Source organism: Plutella xylostella, chromosome 29, assembly GCF_932276165.1.
Source record: "Plutella xylostella chromosome 29, ilPluXylo3.1, whole genome shotgun sequence".
Classification (NCBI taxonomy): Eukaryota; Metazoa; Arthropoda; class Insecta; order Lepidoptera; family Plutellidae; genus Plutella; species Plutella xylostella.
The window spans coordinates 5,392,789-5,415,142 of NC_064009.1; the positions used below are offsets into that span (position 1 = coordinate 5,392,789).

At 38.4% G+C, this 22,354-nt stretch overlaps 5 protein-coding genes and 1 long non-coding RNA gene across 6 annotated transcripts; 5 read left to right on the forward strand and 1 right to left on the reverse strand.

Annotated features, from left to right (window-relative positions):
- The first annotated feature begins 152 nt into the window (after positions 1-152).
- LOC119693495 lies at positions 153-2,813 on the forward strand. The gene is made up of 2 exons (XR_007268049.1): positions 153-1,920; positions 2,545-2,813. It is a non-coding gene; the product is annotated as an uncharacterized LOC119693495 (long non-coding RNA).
- A 3,616-nt stretch (positions 2,814-6,429) lies between these two features.
- LOC119693990 (calphotin-like) lies at positions 6,430-15,331 on the forward strand. Its single transcript, XM_048631761.1, has 5 exons — positions 6,430-6,561; positions 6,856-7,149; positions 9,529-10,173; positions 14,487-14,678; positions 14,780-15,331. Exons 1-5 carry the CDS (start codon positions 6,550-6,552, stop codon positions 15,254-15,256), a joined length of 1,620 nt encoding a protein of 539 aa, XP_048487718.1. The 5' UTR covers positions 6,430-6,549; the 3' UTR covers positions 15,257-15,331.
- On the forward strand, positions 9,312-10,547 carry LOC105395018 (proline-rich extensin-like protein EPR1). Its single transcript, XM_048631817.1, has 2 exons — positions 9,312-9,445; positions 9,529-10,547. Exons 1-2 carry the CDS (start codon positions 9,434-9,436, stop codon positions 10,438-10,440), a joined length of 924 nt encoding a protein of 307 aa, XP_048487774.1. The 5' UTR covers positions 9,312-9,433; the 3' UTR covers positions 10,441-10,547.
- A 2,037-nt stretch (positions 15,332-17,368) lies between the features above and the next one.
- LOC125491004 (vegetative cell wall protein gp1-like) lies at positions 17,369-18,263 on the forward strand. Its single transcript, XM_048631762.1, has 2 exons — positions 17,369-17,529; positions 17,679-18,263. The coding sequence occupies exons 1-2, from the start codon at positions 17,512-17,514 to the stop codon at positions 18,261-18,263; spliced, it is 603 nt and encodes a 200-aa protein (XP_048487719.1). The 5' UTR covers positions 17,369-17,511.
- Positions 18,264-18,950: 687 nt separating this feature from the next.
- On the reverse strand, positions 18,951-19,752 carry LOC105395006 (cyclin-dependent kinase inhibitor 1C). The gene is made up of 2 exons (XM_011566923.3): positions 19,612-19,752; positions 18,951-19,434 (listed from the first exon to the last, which is right to left on the reverse strand). The coding sequence occupies exons 1-2, from the start codon at positions 19,627-19,629 to the stop codon at positions 19,045-19,047; spliced, it is 408 nt and encodes a 135-aa protein (XP_011565225.3). The 5' UTR covers positions 19,630-19,752; the 3' UTR covers positions 18,951-19,044.
- Positions 19,753-20,679: 927 nt separating this feature from the next.
- On the forward strand, positions 20,680-21,425 carry LOC105395007 (glutaconyl-CoA decarboxylase subunit gamma). The gene is made up of 2 exons (XM_011566924.3): positions 20,680-20,836; positions 20,998-21,425. The coding sequence occupies exons 1-2, from the start codon at positions 20,819-20,821 to the stop codon at positions 21,280-21,282; spliced, it is 303 nt and encodes a 100-aa protein (XP_011565226.3). The 5' UTR covers positions 20,680-20,818; the 3' UTR covers positions 21,283-21,425.
- The last annotated feature ends 929 nt before the right edge of the window (positions 21,426-22,354 follow it).

Sequence of the window (22,354 nt, forward strand, 5' to 3'; positions counted from 1 at the left end):
ATCTCTATGAGTAACTGTACTTAGTACAAGCTAGAAATTAAGAGGTAAAAAATATGTGCTCATATTTATTTAAGAAGCATTTGTAAAAATAATAGAAATACTTATATGAAGTAAATATATTATTTTAATATCATGAATGTAAGTAGGTACATGATGAGGATCGAAGTTACCTAACAGCATAAGAAGATCAAAGTGTCAAAGCAAGCCAGCAATAGATTTAAAGCAAACATAAGCTTTAAGTTACTTTGTGCAACTCAGTGAATATGCAGCGTGGCAAAACAGTAAATGCACACAAGGGGACCTATGGCGAAAAAACTATTTGGTGAATAAAAGATTTAGAATTAATTGAAACTTATAGTATTAATAATGGCCGTGATAGCAAATTCTACCGACTCGCAATCCCACATTTCTGAGCACGTTTGTACTGACGCAGTGAAAGTTACAGACTGTTTGCCGTTTCGGAATTAGTTCAAAACACGTCAATCTTAAACTAAAATATATCGGTGCAGGCTTTCTTGCGGACCTTATTAGCTTTATCACGCATTGCGAAATAATAAGTTCAATCTTTCAATCGTTTATTCCTGGCTTGCTTGCTTAGCTTGCCATAGGACACCCTATATAATAGAAGTAATACAATGCATTCATAAGTTTTCGATGCAACATTGTATGCAGTACCTGACAAGAGCAAACCAGTAGTATGAATAACTAATAAATGCCAATAGCGTGTAGGTAGGAACTACTAACCTATTTTCAATTAAATCTCCATAATATAAATATTCTTAGCCTATATTTCCTACTTACAAAACAGGATCTGATAATCGTGATCTAATTAAAAGGTATGTACGACATCTACATGACATAATAATGGGAGCTACATACATAATAAATAGTATACCGTACCTATAGTAAATCAATAATAACAAGTCAATAAGTTAAGAGTTATGCATATTTTTTTGCATTATGTATTTTTAACATTCTATTTGATTCTATGTATTAAGTATAAACTATTAATTTTTAGATTTTTCAGTGGCCTTCGGGCAGCTTGAAAACATCTGACAGTCTGGTTGCCCACTTACCGACAACACCACAGCACAAGCTTGTTTGTGTTGGGATCCACCAACCCGAACTAGGCCAGCGTGGTGGACTAGGCCAAAAACCCTTCGTTAATTTTGGAAAACCCGTGCCTCAGCTGTGGGGACGTGATGGGTGAACAAAGCAAAGATTAACAATTAACGAGTCCAAACTTATAGAATCCAAGGGGTTTACATTTGCATTGTATTATTAAATTAATATAAATTATGTGAACATACCTTTATATTGCTAGACCTTAGATAAATATACCTATGTGCATTGAATACTATAAAGTAGGTTGTATTTAGTTATAGGTATAGGTGCTCAATGTCCTGGTTCGTTTTGTTTGATTGAAAATATAATTTTCATTGCACCTTGACTTGCACTTCATTTCAGCTAAGATGATTCCTGTGACCTGTGTACAATACTTTCCACCTGAATTTATCCGATTAAAATGTGATGGTTACTTTAATTTAACTCAGATTAAAATTAAAACATAATGTCTGGTCCCTAAAACGGCAACTACCGTATACAATTTCCGCGTAAATGTTTAATATTGTGTGTATGTAGGTACGTATGGATATTTTCTAAACTTTCAGTTTTAAACAGGCTCTAAAACCACGTTTTTTTTTATATATTCAGCTTTTTTAAGCGCTATATTAAACAGATGCCACCCGCAGTTTAACCATCTCTGGTCTAGTTACCTCATATCAACATAATAACTGATATATACTCAGATTGTATATTATTACGTGCAGTATATAAGGACGAAGCTTCCTACACAGGACATCATTCACCATCGTGCCCTGATTACGGTAGTAAACACCCATCAGCAGAATGTTCAAGCTGGTAAGTTCAAATGACTATTTATTAACATCTAGACTAATAGTGTAAAGAGGCAATAAGGGTTTTGTTTGCATTGTATAGGCTCCAAAACCGAACATCAATTTTTTATTACTTTATTGACTACTTTTATAAAAACTATATGTGCAGCTACCTATCATAAGCCACCATTTCATAAAACGCATGCAACCTTTTTGCTCGGAAAGTCTGGCAGGAGCTTTTTTCCAACCTTCTTTGGGCCATTAAGTTTCAGCCATAATGTCCATAATAACACTCGTATTATTTGTATCCATGCTGAAAAGATTAAATTAGCCTTACAGTTAAAACTGCTTTCAGCCTAGTTATTCATCATTTTAACCCCGACTGAACTTGAGGAGTGTTGACATCTATATATCTACATATACACATGCTATCAACTGCTAATTAGCAAAAAGTTAAGTTGTTAGACCAACTTTCTTACTCGAGTAAACCAACCTAAACTTAAGTGGTACTCACAGACAATAAAATTCATCCAGTCACATTTTTATGCTCTCTCATGTATGAAACACCAGTTCAAAGTGGGTGCAATATGAAAATCCGCTTTGTACTGAAATATGATTCCAAATATTTTGATTAATCACTTTTTTTCAGTTTCTCCTGGCGACTCTGCTGGCTGTAGCCTCGGCCGCGCCAGCCCCGGAGCCCAACCCTCTACTGTACCCCGCATACACCGCACCTCTGGCAGCCTACTCCGCACCGCTGGCCTACTCCTCCTACGCCTACTCTCCTTACGCCTACGGAGCCTACCGCTACCCGTATGGATACTACTTCAAATGAGAAAAAAGTTTTCAATGTGTCAAACTATTTGCTTCCCGAACTCTTTGATTAACGCGTATTAAACCTCTTTGCTGTCATACCAATTTGGTTGTTTTTTTCTTTTTTATCGACGGACTTTATGGCCAGTAATTTTACATTAAATTTGTAACGTGGTCTATTTCTCTAGGTGTTTGTAATTATGCTTATTTAACTATCCTAAATAATATGTATTTATGTATGTTGTATATTGATGATGATAAATTTTCTAGCGTTAAATAGATTTATCAAAAAATTATTTCTAACATTGTCGTTTTTACCCTGATATCGTCCTTTATTGTAGTCAAAGTCAGTAGGAAGGTGTGTTAATTCATACAGAGCGGGGTGACTGGTATTATTTAAACAATTAACATAATAGCGAGGTTGTGTGTTAATAAATAAAAGGGTACAGGCACGTTTCTACCTTTGTTCAAATTGTAATATGCTGTTATAATACTACTATTGAGTAAAATACCTCATAATAGAAGCCTCTGTTCAAAGGGCTTTCATGCCTCATAATAATTGTATTATGGTAATACAGATTTCTAGGCGTCACCTTTTACAAATCGAAGTCTCCTGACATATAAATTTCGTGTAAAGAAAATTGTTCCAGATTATAATCGAAGTGGACTCTAAACCGAAGCGTTTAAGGGTTGATTTGCAATTTTCGTGAAAATATTTGTTATTGGCTGACGTCGTGGAAAAGTAAGATGGAAACGTGATCGCGTTTTCAGTCACGTGATGGTCTCAATCGTGTATTAATTAACCTGTGGTTTGTGCCATTTCCACTTGATCTCAAAGCGATTGTTAATGCGGGAGAATTTGCGGGACCGCCGGCTGTCCAGAAAAGGAAAACAAATTCAAGAAAAATATCCTTCTTTACCGAAAAGCTTACCAGATAAATATTTAATTTATTCAGTGGTTAAAATAAGTAAACACTTTAAATAACAAAACCACTTCTCGCTATTCCCAGCCGTTTCCCAGCGGGCAAGATCGGCTACACACACTATCCTTATACTTATTTGAAGTCGATATAGCGCAGGAGTTATTCGGCATAGAATAAAACGGGTTGTTCAGTAAAAACAACTAAACTAAGTTAAACTTACCTGCAATGCAATAATAGTTGAGCCAGTGTTTCATACATGCAGCACATACAAAAATATGGCGCAACTTTGTATGTAAATGAACTAACTAACCAGCTTTAGCTTTCAAAGTGGTTCCCTTTGGGCTTAGTATACCACTTTTTCAACACCCTGCATAGCTTAACACTTTGGAGCGAACAGATGTCTTTGAACTTTACAACAACAAATAAATTTATGCTACTTTGAGTAATTAGTAAAAACAATGATTTACTAGCGCACCGCGCAGGTACCCCGAAAATATTCTCAATATCTTAACTCGTCCACGTCCACCCCCTAACGCCTTTCTGGCTATTCATTTTTGCTTTGCGAAGCTGAGGGGGCTTCAGGTGACCAGAAATTATGTATAAAAACATGCGGTGGGCTTTTTTACGTAAGTACATTTTTGTTTTTATTTTTGAACTGTTTAATAATTATGAAAAGAGCAATGTTTCTACCTATAAATTGTAAGTAAATGCTCCGTTTATTTACTGAAATCTCTATCATTTTGTCATCAGAATCGAATTCGTTTTGATCAGGTTTTGATGTAAATCTAAATGTAAGTGTAAGTGAGTTTGTTTATAAATGTTCCTCGTGTGTGATGGATACAATGGGGCAGCCACGTGGAAACGTGCCGGCCCACAACACTCTGTATAATACATCCAATTTTAGAAGCTCTCTTCAATCGATTTATTACAATAATTTCAATGGCGAACACGGTTTTCGGTAATTCAATACGAATATTGTTCAAAATGGCTATTGATTTGAACAAATGACCATAGGTAATTAATTGGAAGGTGTGACGTTTATATGTTTTGTTTTTTTATTCATCGTTCAAATAAACATACGAAATAAACCCCAAAGTTTGGAGAAACTGCAAAGCGTTAAAACGTGTCATACGAATTTTAACTGACTGACTATGAATTATTTATCCAACTCTTTGTATGTTATAAAAACGGGGGAAAGAGTATTACGTGTGTAAAGTAATACTTGTTCCCACATACAGTCTGTCCCGTAGTGTGATGGTCAAAGAAATGCCAAGCGAGAAATTAATTAATAATAACATGTTACATGACATGACGCATTTCCTCAGACTGTATAGAGCCCGTTCAGTGTATGCTAGCTTTATCTTCGTGCATGTTTCACAGTGTCTGGATAAAGTACTGGCGCCTGAAAAAATGTTTTAATTGATCTCTTTGCATTTATTTGATTCAATAATTTTGAAACTATAGTAGATAAATTCTCTATTTAGTTGAGAGAATCCGTTTTTAGACATTTTGTTACGATTTACGGCTGGAGCAGTGGAATGGTACTTTATTTTATATTCGTAAAAAAAACCTCATTTCACATCAATAAATAAAATTATTTTTTTTCAAGGCAAAAAATAACTTTTTCTTCATCTTTTGTTTGTGTGTGTTGTATCATCTGGCCACGCGGGGTGCAGACGTGTCCGGCACAGATCCGTCCCCGGCATGGTTACGTGAACGACAGTTGCAGCTGATGGCCAAGAAACAGGGGTTATTGTGTAAGTTCATCTATAGATATAATATATAGATTTAAACCCCATAGTATCAACCGTTGTTATTGGCCAGTCCAAGTGTTTAATTTTGTCCACCACTTCTGGCTAATTCAATGTATACTCTGCAGTACTGTACAATACTGTGATTTGGCTGAATGCTAGTTGACTTAGATTTAATCAAGTAAGAAACTGGGCCATAGAGACTCATTGATAGATTTGAAAATTTGCCATCTGATAATTTTTCGTTGATCCGACATGAACTGAGTTGTTTTGTTTTTTAAAAGTCCATTTCACCCACTCTATGGGATTTTATAGTTATTTACGGCATCACCCTATATTTATTTTAAACTAGCTGTTCCCGCGAGCTTCGCTTCGCCTTAAAAAGTTTTCCCGTGGGAATTCCGGGATAAAAGTAGCCTATGTTCTTTCTCAGGGTCTAGAGTCTAGACCCTGAGAACGAACATAGGCTACTTTTGAATGTGGACGGATATGGTCTAGAATCTACGGATTTGAATGTGGTATGCATATGGTCTAGAGTCTAGACCATATGCATACCACATTCAAATCCGTTGAGTAGTTTTGGCGTGAAAGAGTAACAGATAGACAGACAGACACAGTTACTTTCACATTTATAATATTAGTTAGGATTTAAAATTTCTTTCAGTTTTTTTTTAAAGAAGTACAATAGTATTCAGAATACTTGACGAATGCTTCCGTTTTATATGAGAAAGGTTTCATAAATTTCAAGGAAAATTTACTCATATCCAACTTTACTTACCTTTGTGGGAATTCTTGAAATTACTACAATATTTTCTTCGAAAAATGTATACGTACTTTCTTTCTATCTAAATCTCGTATTAATTTATTCCATGTAACTAAATAATAAAACCAAAGCATTCTGTTGTCTATAGGTACACAAGTTTTAATACTTACAGTACTATTAGTAAAACATCAAACTTTTAACACTAATTTTGCCAATGAACTATGAAGATTGTGAAGCGAAGTGCATCACAGTTAGAATTGGTTCCCTAATCACGTCTTCTCCAATGCCAGTTCGAATGAAACCGTTGCATCACTGGTTCGCGCGATGTATAAATTGACCAAGAATTCGGTGGACAGCATCAGTCTTCTGTTCCAATCAGAAAACAAACCACCAATCCTCTCAAAATGATGAAGATTGTAAGTACAGATGCTTACCTTAGCCATTGAAAATTATTTAATTCTTTCCACAATATGAACATAAGTGTATAAAGGGTGGACTTAATGCTAAAAGCATTTTCTACCAGTCAACCCGCAGGCGGTGGCTGAAAATGTATATTATAAAGAGTGCAAAAGAGCTTAACATAAATTAATTTGAGTAGCTTAAAGTTTTAGTTAGACCAAGGAGTACCAACTCTGTCCTCGGCCTTCCTCAATAGGCCATCCATTTATGACTTTATATCTTTTAAATCTAACCAAACCTCACCTTTCCAGATCGTCGCCCTGTTCGCCCTGGTGGCCCTCGCCGTAGCGAAGCCCGCGGTGGTCGCTGCGCCGGTAGTCGCAGCCCCCGCCCCCGTGGTCACGGCGAGTAGCTCCCAATACTACCACCGCAACTTCAACACGCTGGCCGCGTACGTGGCGGCGCCTGCTGCGTACGTCGCCCCTTCTGCTGCATACGTCGCCCCGTCTGCTGCATACGTCGCCCCGTCTGCTGCCTATGTTGCTGCACCTGCGTCGTACTACGCTCCTGCTGCGCCATACGTCGCCGCTCCCGCTGCCTCCTACGTCACTTTGTAAACTGACTGGTTCTAACTTTTAATGGAAAAAATGCTGTGATTTGTTGTTTATTAAAATGGTTTATATCAGAATATTTGTTTTTATTCAGTATAACATATTAGGTATATTCAATATCTCATTTCGAACTAGGTAACTGATTAGAAACCTAAAGATTGTTTACGAAGAATGATTTTATCTAAATTAAACGGGTTAGAAGGGAAAGGTGGGGAAGAAGAGAGACGAAAAAATTGAGAATCTGAGATAAAAGCAGGGAAGTGTAAAGAAAAGGAAGGGAGGGGATAGAAGCCTAGAAAGAGGGATGGAAGATAGTCATTTACGGGGAAAAAACATTTAAGGTGAAGCTTGAAGTAATACGTAAGTTCCTATAAATAAATTAAAGGAAAAGCTCTTCTAGCGTGAATGACTGACCTTTTATTTTTATTATTAACACCTTAGCCTTAGCGATGTAATAGAATCTTTTAAACCAAATAAGGATCAATGTAATTTGAAAATTGTCGTTTTTTTTATTAAGTATACCTGTTACTATGTAGAGATATGGTAGGTACCTATATACTTGGCAGGGCCATCTATTCCTTCGAATACTAGTAATGAAATTGAAGTTTTTACTGATGTATCTCATATAGGTATCTCTGTATATCCTACCAAGGATTATATCGTAGAGAGCACCATGATATTCATAAATCATACAATCAGTTTGAATTCAGTAAGCGCCTGTAATATGTCTACCAGCAACACCGACGGCGTGATAAATGCATTATATAGTTTTGAAAGGAGGCATTGTTAAGTCTTATCTATAAAAGACACTGGCTAATAAAGTGGTCGTGACTATCTTGTCTGATGTAGGTACCTATTTTCGGAAGATGTTTTTTTTACATTTTCTATCAAAACCGAAGAATAGAAAGTTATGTGTCCATTTGTAATATTTTCAGGGTGCTTGAAATATTTACGAGTAGGTAAAATAAATATAATTAACGAAAATCCTCATACCTACAAATTTTAATATCTTAAACTTATCTGATAATTGCTCAAAAACAAGGTGAAAGCTCCATGCATAGGATCATGGAAGCAATAATTTATTTTTAGAGGGATACAACTTTTTAGCACCTTCTTACATGCAGTATTCAGATACAGTCAGTAGCCAAAAAAGTTATATCGATTGCGTACATTCGTTAACTATGGTGCCACGGATTAGTTATAAGTAGTACCTAAGTATTTACTATAACTATTGTTTTATATAAATACGTATTGTGATTCACTTTACAACAATAAATTATTAAATAAGCATACCTATTAAAGCTAAAACAAATTTTAGTAAAAAACCCTATATAATTTCATACGGTTGCGTAAGTAGGTATGTGTTGGGGGTGTAAATTTTATTACACCCTTTTAGCTTTGAACGCCTTCAGACTCATTATGTATGATGACGCTCCTCGCAATGTATAATTATCCACGATTATCGATGTCGATCCCACGTATTTGAAAAAGAACGGAGTTGGTTACATTATGTCGCTAGCTCAACGCTAAAAAAATATATAGAAATACATGCGTAAATTTACTTATCTAATGGTGATTCTTTTAATATATGAACTTGTATGGCAAAAGAAGCAGACTCCGCTATGTTGCGTTTTTCGTGTGAGTGCATGAATGTAACTACAACATCACAAGATCACAACATTCATAACGCTGGTTTCAGTCTTTCCTTTTACTTAACTAAAAATTCTATTACATTTTATGATTTTATCTTTGAACAATGAACTACGGATAATGTTTTGTAGTGAGTGAAATAGATGCTATATTAGTCCAGTATTATTTTATAAGCTACACACAAACATGCATAAATGTATTTATTCATAGCTAAGGCTTTTACTTATCTAAGGGGAAGGGGCGAGTTAAAAATTATAATCGATCGTAATCAATAAAATGCTAAATGCAGTCATTCAAAATACGTTACAAATGCCATTGCGTGACTATTACAGCATGTTATGGGGTTTTCTTTATTCAATTAATTCATAAGGCCATATTGAGGCATGGCAGGTACTTTCCCTATCACCATTCTTATCTATTGATATGCGTTCATCGTAATTTCGATACACTTTTTGTAGCCATCAAGGTCCGTGTCCTTACACATGGAACCATTAGGTATTCTGCGTCACATGCAACATTGCCCCACTGTAATGCAAAATTTGTTACACCTTTATAAAAGAAGGACCCCATATACTAAGGCTGGCATAATAATATTCAAAGTGGTCCCGCGAGGACTTCCAAACATACCATGATTAGATCGGTACGTTAAAAATATCAGTGTACGATTCGATTTATTTAAGTGAAAAGTGATCGAATTTTAAACTTTTAATGTGAATGTTTCAGGTGCTACTATTTTCAACAATATGTGTGGTCTGCCGAGGATCAGGATTGCCAGTAGCGCAAGTGCTGCCTGTCAGCCAAGTCCCCGCCCAAGTGGGGCCGCCCACAGTCCTCGCTCAAAGCTCCCAGTACTTCCAGAGGACGTTCAACCGCCTAGTTGCCGCTCCCGGGGTGCTTGAGGCGCCGGTAGTGCCGGTGGCCGAGCATCCCCCGGTGGTACCTGAGCCGCCGGCCACGCGCCCCCCCTCACCTCCGGCTCCAACACAACCTGTGTTCCTGAATGCACAACCAAATGTGGCAATAGCAGTAGCCACCGCCCACGCTGCTGCCCCGGTAGCCACAGTTCTTCTTCCACCTTATCCCTTTGGACTACCACCCGGCTTCACGTTCCCTATCAACGTGGTCCCTACCGAGGAGGAAGAGACGCCGAGAGACCCTGAACCCACCACGACCACGACTCAGAGAGCACCTCCACAGCAGCCGCAGCCAAACCCGGCTTCATTGAACTTGGAAACGTTTTCACAAGGACTACCTTCGAATCAGAACGGAAACTTCAAGCAGTACTATGCTCCACCAATCCAACAAATTCCTCTCGAGATGACTCCGCCAAAACCTATAAAACTGAAGACTTCGGTGGAAGTTGTGCCAGTTCCTTTGCAGTACATTGCTCCTCCACCAATAAGAAGCCAGCCGATAAGACATATCCACACATTTGTCCCAACTAAAGCCAGGATCATAATTAGGCCTGTGGTCCACCGACCAGCGAGATTAGTCATTTACAGAAGACCAGTGCCTTCATCAAGGAACGTCCCAAGAATAGCCCCAGTGATGATGCGAAGAATGGCAAATAAAGATGCAGAACCTACTACGGTTAGACCTTTCGATTTGCCTACCACAAAGCCTCCTAGAGTGTAGACATAAAGGTTATGATAATTGTTTTAAAACTGCCACTTGTTAATACTGCAATTGTAAATATAGTAAACATCAGTGTAAATAAACGGCGCACCTATTTATAAATTATACAGTTTTGTTTTAGTTTGTAATTTTATACATAGTTTATTATCACATTCCCAAATAAATAAATGAAAGGGCAAACCAACCTAAATAATAAATGCTTTTAATCTGGGGCACGGCAGTGGGGCACCAAGTCGAGCAAAAAAGCGGCACGCCCGTACCATCCTTTTCTCGAAGCAATTCAGGCCATTTTCGACCCCCTGTAACTTCGTTGTGGATAAAACTAGAAGATTGAATTTTCAGTAACAATGCGGGCATTGTAAAGACACGGTATATTTCAATTTTCATTCAATTTGAACCAGTAGTTTAAGAATTATAACGGGTCAAAGTTTCTAAATTTTGTCACTCACTGACTGACTCACCGATCATAAAAATTCTAAGGCACTTCTAGCAGACCTAGAAGCTTCAAATTTGGAATATAAGTAGTGTTTGGTGTATGAAACAAGGAAAAACTAAAATATTTGCGGGGACACTATCGTGCCCCGCCAACTCGAGTAATTTTTTTAAATATTGGCCCAGTTTTCTAGATAGGTACATAACTGCTTAAATAATTTCATAATCACATATCTGGAGGCACGGCAGTGCCCCACCAAGTAAATATAGGCGTACGGTAGTGCCCCTGTCAAATCAAGCAAAAAATTCCCGTCATGCAAATTAAATCCGCAAAAGATGGATTACCTAACTACGGACAAAGCACATCAGGCTACCAGTGCTACCACTTATAGTCAAATTTTCTTAATGTATACAATGAACTTTGTGTATTGGAAACTAAGGTTGAAATTTAATTAGGGAAAATGATGCAGTACGAAGTATCAAAGTTACGTTTATTCATTACGTAGGTACATTACGTAGCCAAAAATAAAGATTCTTGAATTTTACCACAAGTTTGCGATTTATATAGGTAGGTACCTACCAAACTAAGTTAACGCACCTACGTACCTAGAAGGTACCGAAAAGAAAAAAAAGTAGAACTGTCTACAAAATAAAAAAAGAAATGAGATCCCATCAAAAACAATACTTGTCAAAAAAACCAAGTCTCGTAACTCAGTTATTCTACGGTAAAAAGTTGTGAGATCCATGTAGGTAATACCAAGTCTTAATCACGCACGCATGTCAATCTTAAAAATCTTTAGTGTTTTATATAAATATATTGACTTGGTCATCGCACTAAATAATTTAATTAACACTTGTTTTCATGCGATGGCCGAGTACCTATACGATATAAAATCGTAATGATTTTAATATTTTTTGTATTCATATTTTTCAGTAGAAAACTATTTTGAATTATTTAAAAAAATACCTACCTATGCCAATACAAAAACTATCATCGATTTGTTTCACTGTGTTAAGGCGCTATATACCCATAACTTTCATTCACTCTAGGAAGAAAGGAATTTTCGGCTTTTTGTACAAGCTTTATTCAGTTGGGCATATAAAAAAAATAGAGCAATGCCATTGCTATTATATATATATATATATATATAGCAATGGCATTGCTCTATTTTTATATATATATATATAATAGCAATGGCATTGCTCTATTTTTATATATATATATATATATATATATATATATATATATATATATATATATATATATATATATATATGTCCTATGATATATGATATATATATGTCATATGATGAAACCTGAAGCATAGTATATATATAGTCTTAACATTTAAAATGTTTTTTTTTTTTATTACTACCTACAAAACCTAAATATATTATTAAAAGTATTTGGATAGGTACACACTGAAAATGATTTTTTTCAATTGTTTTCAATGTGCATGTTATTAGCGTCCCCAAGTGTATCTTCTACGTTTAGCACACTATCGGCAGTCAGCTACTGACAACTGTACAGGTAGACTTCTTAATTCTTTTACAACGGTAACAAAGCCAATTTGACCAATACAACTTTATTGAAACGAACACTTCATAGTTCTTATAGTTTATGGTACATAATTACGTATGTAGTACTAGCTGTTCCCGCGAGCTTCGCTTCACCTTTAAAAGTTTTCCCGTGGGAATTCCGGGATAAAAAGTAGCCTATGTTCTTTCCCAGGGTCTAGACCGTATGTGTACCAAATTTCATTCAAATCCGTTCAGTAGTTTTGGCCTGAAAGAATAACAGACAGACAGACACAGTTTCTTTCGCATTTATAATATTAGTTAGGATTTAGTAGCGGACATGGAGTAGACTTATATACCTAAACTCCATAGATAAAAAAATATGTTAGGACCAAAATAGCAACGCAGTAATACCTAAATTACGTGCATTACGTGGACCAATAGCAACGCAGTAAAAAAGATTCGGTAAACATTTGATATTAATCCTAACTAATATTATAAATGCGAAAGTAACTGTGTCTGTCTGTCTGTCTGTCTGTCTGTCTGTTACTCTTTCACGCCAAAACTACTGAACGGATTTGAATGAAATTTAGTATACATACGGTCTAGACCCTGGGAAAGAACATAGGCTACTTTTTATCCCGGAATTCCCACGGGAAAACTTTTTAAGGCGAAGCGAAGCGCGCGGGAACAGCTAGTTAACTATAAATCCCAATTCAAGTCATTCTAATATATAATAAATACCTAAGTACATATTTTGTAAATCTCACTATTATGCATTTTTTAAAGCCATTGGATTCTAAAATTTTAAAATTCATAGATACGTAAGTAGCTAATCGTTTAGAATGTTATTTTTTTCAATATCGGAAATGTGCGCAAGACATACTCAGTACTGGTTTTTTTTACTATATAGTGCTATTATGGCGGTGAACCAAAAACCTTCAACAACCACTTCTGGGCAGATGCGGCATCCAACCCTATTCACGCATGCAGATTCTGTAATGCCACCTACGTAGAAGTATCTTAATAATTATTAAGATTAATAGTTTAAATTTAGATAATTTTACTCAAAGATAAGTTTCGCACATTTACGTCCTATACAGTGTATTGTTTTTCGGGCCCCACAAACTTTAAGGGTGGATTCTATGAGTAATTTCATGGAAAAAACCCCCATATGTGGGGGTCTAAGTAACTTAAATTAGATTATCTTCTTCTTTATAGAAAATCATATCATGAGATTTAAACGCCTTACGGACATGAAATAAAATCCTTTTACCGGCAAAAAGTAATCTCTATCAAATAAAAATATCCACAACTGCTTAAAAGTTACATAAAAAAAGTTCAAAGCAACTTTAAAATGGCCGCCATTTCTAGAATATTGAGATTTGATCTGATGGGGTTTTTTTCTTGATGAAACTACTCGTAGAATCCACCCTTAAAGATTGTTGGGACCGAAAAACAACACACTGTATACCTTATTTTTTAAACATAATTGAATGCAGTTTTCTATTTTATCTATTTTGTATATAAAATAACGTTTTCTTTAATAAAAAATATATTTTAACCTCCGACGGTAAAGAGGTCATATAAGTTTCACGTGTCTCCGTATGTATCTGTGGTAGCGTAGTTACGAAACGGCTGAACCGATTTTGACGATCCTTTGAAAATAAATTCATTTGAACTTACATAAATACCTACATATTACCTATATATGCGACGATAGTAAACATGGATATTATTTCTTACTTTGACAAAGTACCTAATTAAGAGACCACATCCTTTTCAGGCATTACAATTATACATTGCAAATTGCAATACATTGTAAACTTTATTAGATGCTTCAGATAAAATTGCTGAAAGCTCGAACAGCTAATCTAAAACTATGCATACTTAACTCTATTAATAACCCATATTTCATTTAGGTATATTAATTATACCCTGTATAAACTAAACATCATAATCCCGCGAGCTACTTACCCACCGAAGCTCATAAGCTCGCCATTACCGCGCATTACAAAGGTGACATCAGATAATCTGACCAGATTATGTTAAATCCTTAGCTTGCCCTAACTAACTCGATACCAAGTATCGGCCAGCTTATTGTCGCAACTTGCCCCCATTGCGTGCGTGCTAGGACTAACGAGACCGAACTACTTATGGTCAGTGTCGAAACGCACAAGGTGAATCCTCAAACTGACTGTATAAAAGCTATTGACAACTGTTTGCATGCATCACACTCGCATCTTCTGTCCAACAGACAAACACAAGCCAGCAATATGTACAAGATTGTAAGTGTGAAAACTAATTATAACAATTACAAAATTATTCTCTTTTAGCTTCAAAAAATATTATTACAGTTCAAAAACTTACCCCAAATTCATTCTTCCAGGTAATCTTCTGTGCCGCCTTCGCTCTGGCTGCGGCTAAGCCCAGCGTAGCCCCGGCTGCCCTGGTGGCCGCGCCGGCGCCCGTGCTCCCCGCCCCCGCCCCCTTCGTCACCGCCACCAGCTCGCAATATGTAGCCAGGAACTACAACAGCCTCGTCCCCGCCGCCCCCGCCGCGTACGCAGTCGCCCCAGCACCTTATGCAGTCGCCCCGGCTGCGGTTGCTCCGGCCCCGTACGCAGTTGCCCCAGCCCCGTACGCAGTTGCCCCAGCCCCCTATGCTGCGGCCCCAGCACCTTACGCAGTGGCCCCAGCGCCTTATGCCGTGGCCCCATCACCTTACTACGCTCCAGCTGCTAAGGTGGTAGCGGCAGGGCCAGCCCCGGTGGTGGCCCCCGGACCCGTCGTCCCTGCCTACGCCCGCTACGCTGCCCCCTTCTACGGAGCGTCCCCCTACGCTGCCCCTTACCTACTTAAGTGAATATCCGAACATGTTAAATCATAAAAGACTGAATACAATCCTTTTGTACTGAATTAATAAATGCATAATGTTTTACATTAATTCTTTTACTGTTTTATAATACCTAAGCCTCGTATTAACACCGCCGTATTAAGCGTGAACCAGATCGTCTTCATTCGACTGAACTACACGAGCAAACAGGAAAGCTTCACCTTGAAATGCAAAAACATGGCCCAAATCAGGCTGTAATCTTTACAATGGCTGCGGCTAATCTTCCGTGAATTCGAGAACTTTCAAGGAAGGCCGCGGGGGAGCCTTGGCAATAGCGTCCCAACAACACAGTTACGTAGCAAAGCCATATAATTACAAAGGAAACAATAGAGGACAACTTCGGCCTATTTTTGGTGGAAACTGTTTACGCTAACACTGTTTAATGCCTTTGTTCTCATTTGATTTTAATAATTGCCTTAAAATCTGGCCGTGGGCGGTGGGCGCCTTGTATATTACATGATACATAGGATAGGGCTGCGATTACAGTTGAACAGACCATACATTGAAATGGTTGAAAGTCAATTTCACCAAACCAAAGATAAAATTCGAAATAGTCCTAAGTAGTATATAATTTGTTCAGAATGACCGCCTAAATAACCCCCATGGCTTAAACCACACTTGTCAAACATCCTGAGCAAGCAATGCATTATAATTATAATATATCATTTAACAAAATTGACAACTGACGACCAGATGAGCTAGTAGAGGCTCGATGAGGAAGGCTGAGAGTGATGCATGTTAAGGTTTCACAATTTAATAAAAAATTAATACAGGACTTTAATTGAATGAGTTATAGCGCTGTAATTGGCTGAATTATCATTGATTTACTAAAGAGATTGATGTGCGTTGGCTTATGATATGATGTGGTGACGATTATTTTACAGGCATTATAATATTACAGGGTAATGTGTAATAGTATAAAATAGTAACAATAATATATTTGTTAGAAATGAAAAAGATTCACCCTCAAAATGACACCAAATGACCCCAAATTTTTCAAACATGTAATTGAACACATTTTTAGTTAGTAACAATACTGATACGCTGTTAAATGATCTTCAATATTACAAACGGTGTCATTTACCTAGACGGCGTTTTCCGTTTCAGAGTAATTTATTGTTATGTCACTGGAATTTTTTCCTTGCTCACAAGTGTAATTTTTAAAAGGGACTTCTTTATTTGAAAATATTAAAAAATTCTGAGCTTCTGTTCTTCACGGTAAAACATTTTCCGTATTCCGGAGCTCGCTAGCAACAACTAGTAATATAACAACAAAAAAATGGGGAATAAGTAGTAATATAAGACATGTCATGTCCAGTAGGTTTTACTTGGCTATAAATTTCACATTGCCCTAGCTTCGAGCTACGCCTAGGATATTGTGTCAGATTAGTGGGTCAGCGTTGTAATAGGCGTGTTTTGACGTAGAACGACGCGGACTGAATATAAAATGTGTGTTACTCTCATGTTTGTAGGATTTGTGAACTGGTTCATTGTTATTCGGTCCAAATTCGGTTAATTTGCGCACTCTGCTTAGTAATGAGGTGAACCATCTTGGCTGAATACGTATGATAATGTCCGGAAAGAAGGATTTATTACACTGACGATGTATTGGATCACTGCGCAGAGGGAGCGAATGTCGCGATCATTTTAGGTACTTTAAGTAGACTACTTGCAATACTGAGAGACAACTTGCGATAGTTGTATTTTTTTATATTACTTTCTACGTTATTAATTGTAAAAACTAAAACTTTATTTGTAAAATACATATTAATTAGGTATAATGACAAGTATTCGAATATTTATAACAAAATATATTTACAAAGTGGTTGAAAACCAATAATTAAAGATGAAGGGGTGTCTTTTTATCGGCTGCGTTACACGTCACCGCACATCGTAAAATAATTCATTTTAAAACTGCATGTACTGTCAAAAACCTTAAATACGCTCTCGTAAGCTAAGCATGTTATTCGGCGCATGTCCTCGATACTATGATATAACACCTCAACGAAGGGTAACAGTTTTCGTGATGTCCTATCAATGGTACCGTAATGGCACCTAATTGCAATGCGATCGCCTCTGTGGCACCCGACTAAGGAAAGTGAAACCCACGCGGTCATACATAGACATGATGCTTGCAACAGTTTTAACTATATAACGACCCATGACTTAATAATCTTACCATACGCTCATTGTCACTTGACTCATCCAGTCCCCCAGCACACACCATGGCGTTCATCAAACTTGTAAGTTATCTAATACAAACTAATAAGTGCCACAAGAGGATAAAGAACCAAGACATAAGTTATTGCCTGTCTAGGGATATAGGTACTCATCAATGACAATAAAAAAAAATATATGCGTAACACTAATAATAAATTATAACTGTCCACAGATCATCACCACCATCGGCCTCATAGCTAGCTGCAACGCTAGTGGGTTCGCCGTGCCCGCCATCCGAGCTGGGCCCATAGTGCGGTACGCTCCATTCTACAACTTCCCGAATACCGTGCGGTCTATCCACGCGATATCGCCCGCGTTCCCGGCCGTCGCTCCCGCGTTCCCTGCGCCCCCAGTAGCCGCCCCCGTGGTGGCCCCCGCGCCCCTCTTCGCGCCGTACCAGCCAAGATTCGTACCCGGGCCGGCTCCAGTGTTTCCAAGGGCGCTGCCGTTTGCGCCCTTCTCTCCTATCGTCCGAGCAGTAGCTGCACCTCTGCCTGCGCCAGTGCCGGCGTTCCCAGCCCCTGCCCCCGTGTTTCCCGCCCCAGTCCCCGCCTTCCCACCGCCAGCGCCAGTGTTCGCGCCTGCAGCGGTAGGCCCGGCGCCTCCCCCGGCTCTCTTCACTTCAGCTCCTCACCTGGCATTCGCGAGGGCTCTGCCTCACTTCCACCATCACCACGAGCACCCACTTCACCAGGTCAGAGTAGCTGGACCTCCCCCAGCCTTCGTAACTGGCCCTCCGGCTGGGGCATGGAAGTGAAAGTGAAGTGTGTGTGACGGGTGTTTGTGTACGTATGGATCTTAGCTAGTCGATAGTGTAATGATTGCGTTAGTATTTTTTATATTTTTGTAAATAAATTATAATGTTTTGAAATTGATTTTTTATAATTATTCCTGCGTTAAATTAGTAGAATCTCTCCCAAATAACCTCCCTTTCCTAAAATCCTTTGTTAACAAACCTTTTTGCAAATAACAATGTATGCATCATAGTCAGTCCTTAACTAAAACTTATATACTTACTCGATAAATTCGATGGCTTTTGACAAGGTGTAGTTAAACTGAACATTGTTTACTTTCATTTATCCTTATTAAAGTTTGGGTACCTACCTACTTTAAACCCAACTTTAGTAAGTGCCATTTGCCTATTATAGAGGCTCTTTTGGATTAATATGGGGGTTAGGATTTATTTTATTTTATTTGTGACTAAAACTCCACATAGGTACATCTGAATTAAAGTGCATGTCTTGAAAAAATACTCTATACATATTTAAATTATAATGTTAGGAATCTTTAGTAAAGAACTGAGGAATAAGAATCTTAGCTTGCTCCTGCAACACTTAAATCATGCTTTTGTTTGTATCCAAAACGGCCAGTATTAAACCTAATTAGAAACCTACAGGTCTGTCTCATTTAGGTAAGCAAGTTAAAAAAAGTTAAAACAAATAAATAATTATTCAAAACAATATTTATTTCATTATAAAAAAAATAACAAACTAACTAAACATCAAAAACATAAAGGTCAGTCTGAGTCTTTTTTAAATCTATCGCACGAAAGTCGGGGCGTAGCCGAACGCGGTACGAAGGAACGGTGACGGTGCAGCGTAGGGGCTGTACGCGTAGGGGGCGGCAAAACCAGCGGCGTAGGGAGCTGGGTACCCGGCAGCGTAGGGGGCGGGAATCACTGGAGCCGGCCCTGCCACGTATGTCGCAGGGGCGAACGGGGCTGCTACAGGGGCGGCATACGGCGCCGGGCCAGCGATGTACGGGCTGACAGCTCTATTGACCACGCTGACTTGAGACGCGTATGGTGGAATGTTCTGTGGGACCCCGTGCGCGTATCCCACGTGGGCCGGCGCCACCAGCGGAGCCGCCACGGCCGGCACCACGCCGCTGCTCTCCGCCGCCGCCAACACCCCAGCGATCAGGACGATCTGTGGAAGAAAGTACACTTTATTGGACTACTGGATGACCAGACTTTTTATTAGAAGAAAGAGGGTTAAGCGTCTAAGAGTCCCGTCGATTACAATGAAGAATTTAATATAACAGCAGGAAACGTCTTGAATTAACTACTACGTAATTAAATAAAACAATAAAAATAAGTAACTTACAGATTTGAAAGAGAACATTTTGCTTGGTTTGTGGTAGGACCTTCCTAAAAGAAAGAAAGAAGTGATGTGTGACGGTGAAGAAAAAGCGTTTGCTTTTATACAAGTTGTATTATCATTCAAGAAGCGTCACTATCAACTGCAATAGGACTCAGCTCTCGGTCATTAGGGATTCGCGCTCGCACGCAAGGAGAAATGGATCACATTAGTAAACTTTTTCTGGGTTGCGAAAAAATGCTACGAACAGTGAATAATGCAGCCGAATGCAATCTCTGTCCAGCGGGCCAAAATTACGAACGGTGAAGAATGTTAATTTGCTTGCTGAACAAATTGAACTAACCTAAGTAGATGAAACGAAAACTTTATTGATTTGCAATCAACTAAAATTCTAAAGCGTCCGTAGTCGAGCTGGTTTCAGTGATGGTAACTGATCACTGAGGTTAAGCATCAACTGGCACGGTCAGCGATTGGATGGGTGACCGATTTCAAGTGGTTTTTTTCTGGACGCTTCCGTGCTTCGGACGGGGTCCGGGTTGCTGCTTCGGTAGCAGTCGTTAAGCCTAGTCAGAGGCCTTCGGGCAGCTTCAAAACATTTGACAGTCGGGTTGCCCACTTACCCGACAACTTCAGTGCATTGTACTCATACAAAAAATCATAGTACCAATTTGAGTAACCAGAGCCTTAACTTTATTTTAATGAAAGCTAGATTAGGTATTATTTAAATGTCTAGATTTATTTAACATAATTAATATTATTATATTGACCTATTTACAAAATATCACATCATATTCAAGATATTGAAAGTAACAACAACATTTATAAATTTTAATTATGATGCCTTTATGTTCCATTGAAAGTACGAAATTTCTTCCTGAATTTCCCACTTATCTGACACATAAATCACATACCTATCTCATCAACTAAAACCGATACCCGTCGTATCATGATGACAGACGTGCGATTATATAATCGCCAGTGAAACTATACGACACACGGTATAATTTAGCATGCAGCAACCGTATACGTGGTCTGGGTCAAAATCGTGGCTCCTAGCCAAGCGATGTCCTGCGCATTCGATGCCACTCGTGTGCTGCCCGTTATTGCTCAACGAAATCGACAGTTGCTATAAAGTCGTGACAATGGTCCCAAGACAATACAGTCCATCACACACACTCTTAGCGACCTGTGAGCAGTCACATCCCCAAGCAAAATGATCGCCAAATTCGTTGTAAGTAGTGAAAAAATAAAATATAAGTATTTTTCAATTTTCTTATGTTATTTATTTCATATTCAGAAAATTCAGGGAAAGACTTTTGCCCAGCAGGGGGACACGAGAGGTTGAAAAAAAATGTATTTGGGCAAAATACTGACCAGATTGTTCCATTTCAGATTGTCTTCGCCTTCGCCGTCGCCGCTTCAAGCGCCGGTGTGCTGCCCTTAGCCGCGGCCCCTGCGGCCCTGGTGGCGCCAGCGCCGGCCGCCTACGCCATCGCCCCCTACGCCAGCTCCTTCTCCGCACACACCGTGAACCACGCCGTGGCCACACCAGTTTACGCCCCCGCGCCCGTCGCCGCCGCCCCGCTAGTTGCCGCCCCCGCTGCAGCCCCGCTCGTGGCCGCCCCAGCGCCATACTACCCCAGCGCACGATACCTCTCTGCTCCCTACTTCTTCTAGACGAATTAATTGGCTGAATCATTGCTAGTGACTTGCTTTCTATATTAAGTATGTTTATTGTGTAAATACGTTTTGTTATGTATGTATACCTATACTTTTGTATTGTGTGATGAATTAAAAAAATCACAACCTCTAGAAATCTACTGAAATGTTTTCTTTGAAGTTCATTTTACCAAGAACCCATGTGCCCTATTGACGACCTTTATGTAATTAGATAGGTACTTATTCTTCATTTTCATACGGATCAAATGACAAAATAAAGTCTAAGTGGAAAAGTCAAGGTGGAAACGATATCTGAAGAAGGTTATCTTCCATTAATCGTGTCCTTGACAAACATTACAGCATGATCTAGGGTTTATCGAAGGGATTAGCTAGTCAGATAAGTGGTCAGTTGCTGCCCAATGCCAAGGGTACGTCGGACGCAAAACAATATACAGGGTGTTGCAAAAAGGGTTAGTTTGATGCGTCGACTCTTTTCGAGAACCCTAAAAGTACTTAGTGTAAAATGTTATCTCAGAATTGCGAGTAATGTGACACCTACATGCGACGGTGCGTGACCTCTAAAACTCATCTAGCTTTGATAAAACCTAATTTATGTAATTTACAACCTAATACAAGTATGTTCACATCTTTATTAAAGTTGATGAGAAATCTGGAGAACCTTTGATATTTGAATTCCATAACATTTTATAAACAAGACGTAATTATGTGACGTTAAGTTAGGGCACGAATTAACGATGCATGTGAAGAACTTAGGAGGAATGAACTTCGAATATTTTGTTTTTTGTTATGATCAGAACCCTGGTACTAGGTACTATTTTAATTTCAATATACTTAATAGGGGGAGGGCAGTTGTTATATATCACAAACCAGGCTTCAATCCCAGAATCTTCCGTTAATTAACTAATATCCAACGTTACTAAACGCTGCGCTGCCGCTGTCTTAACAAATACATAATATAATTAACTTACATAAATATGCCTAAACTGTGCAAAATGTAACATGTTGTAAGCTTGTAAGTAATATGCATATCTGTAAGTAGGTAAATATGATTAATAGTTTACACGCCCTC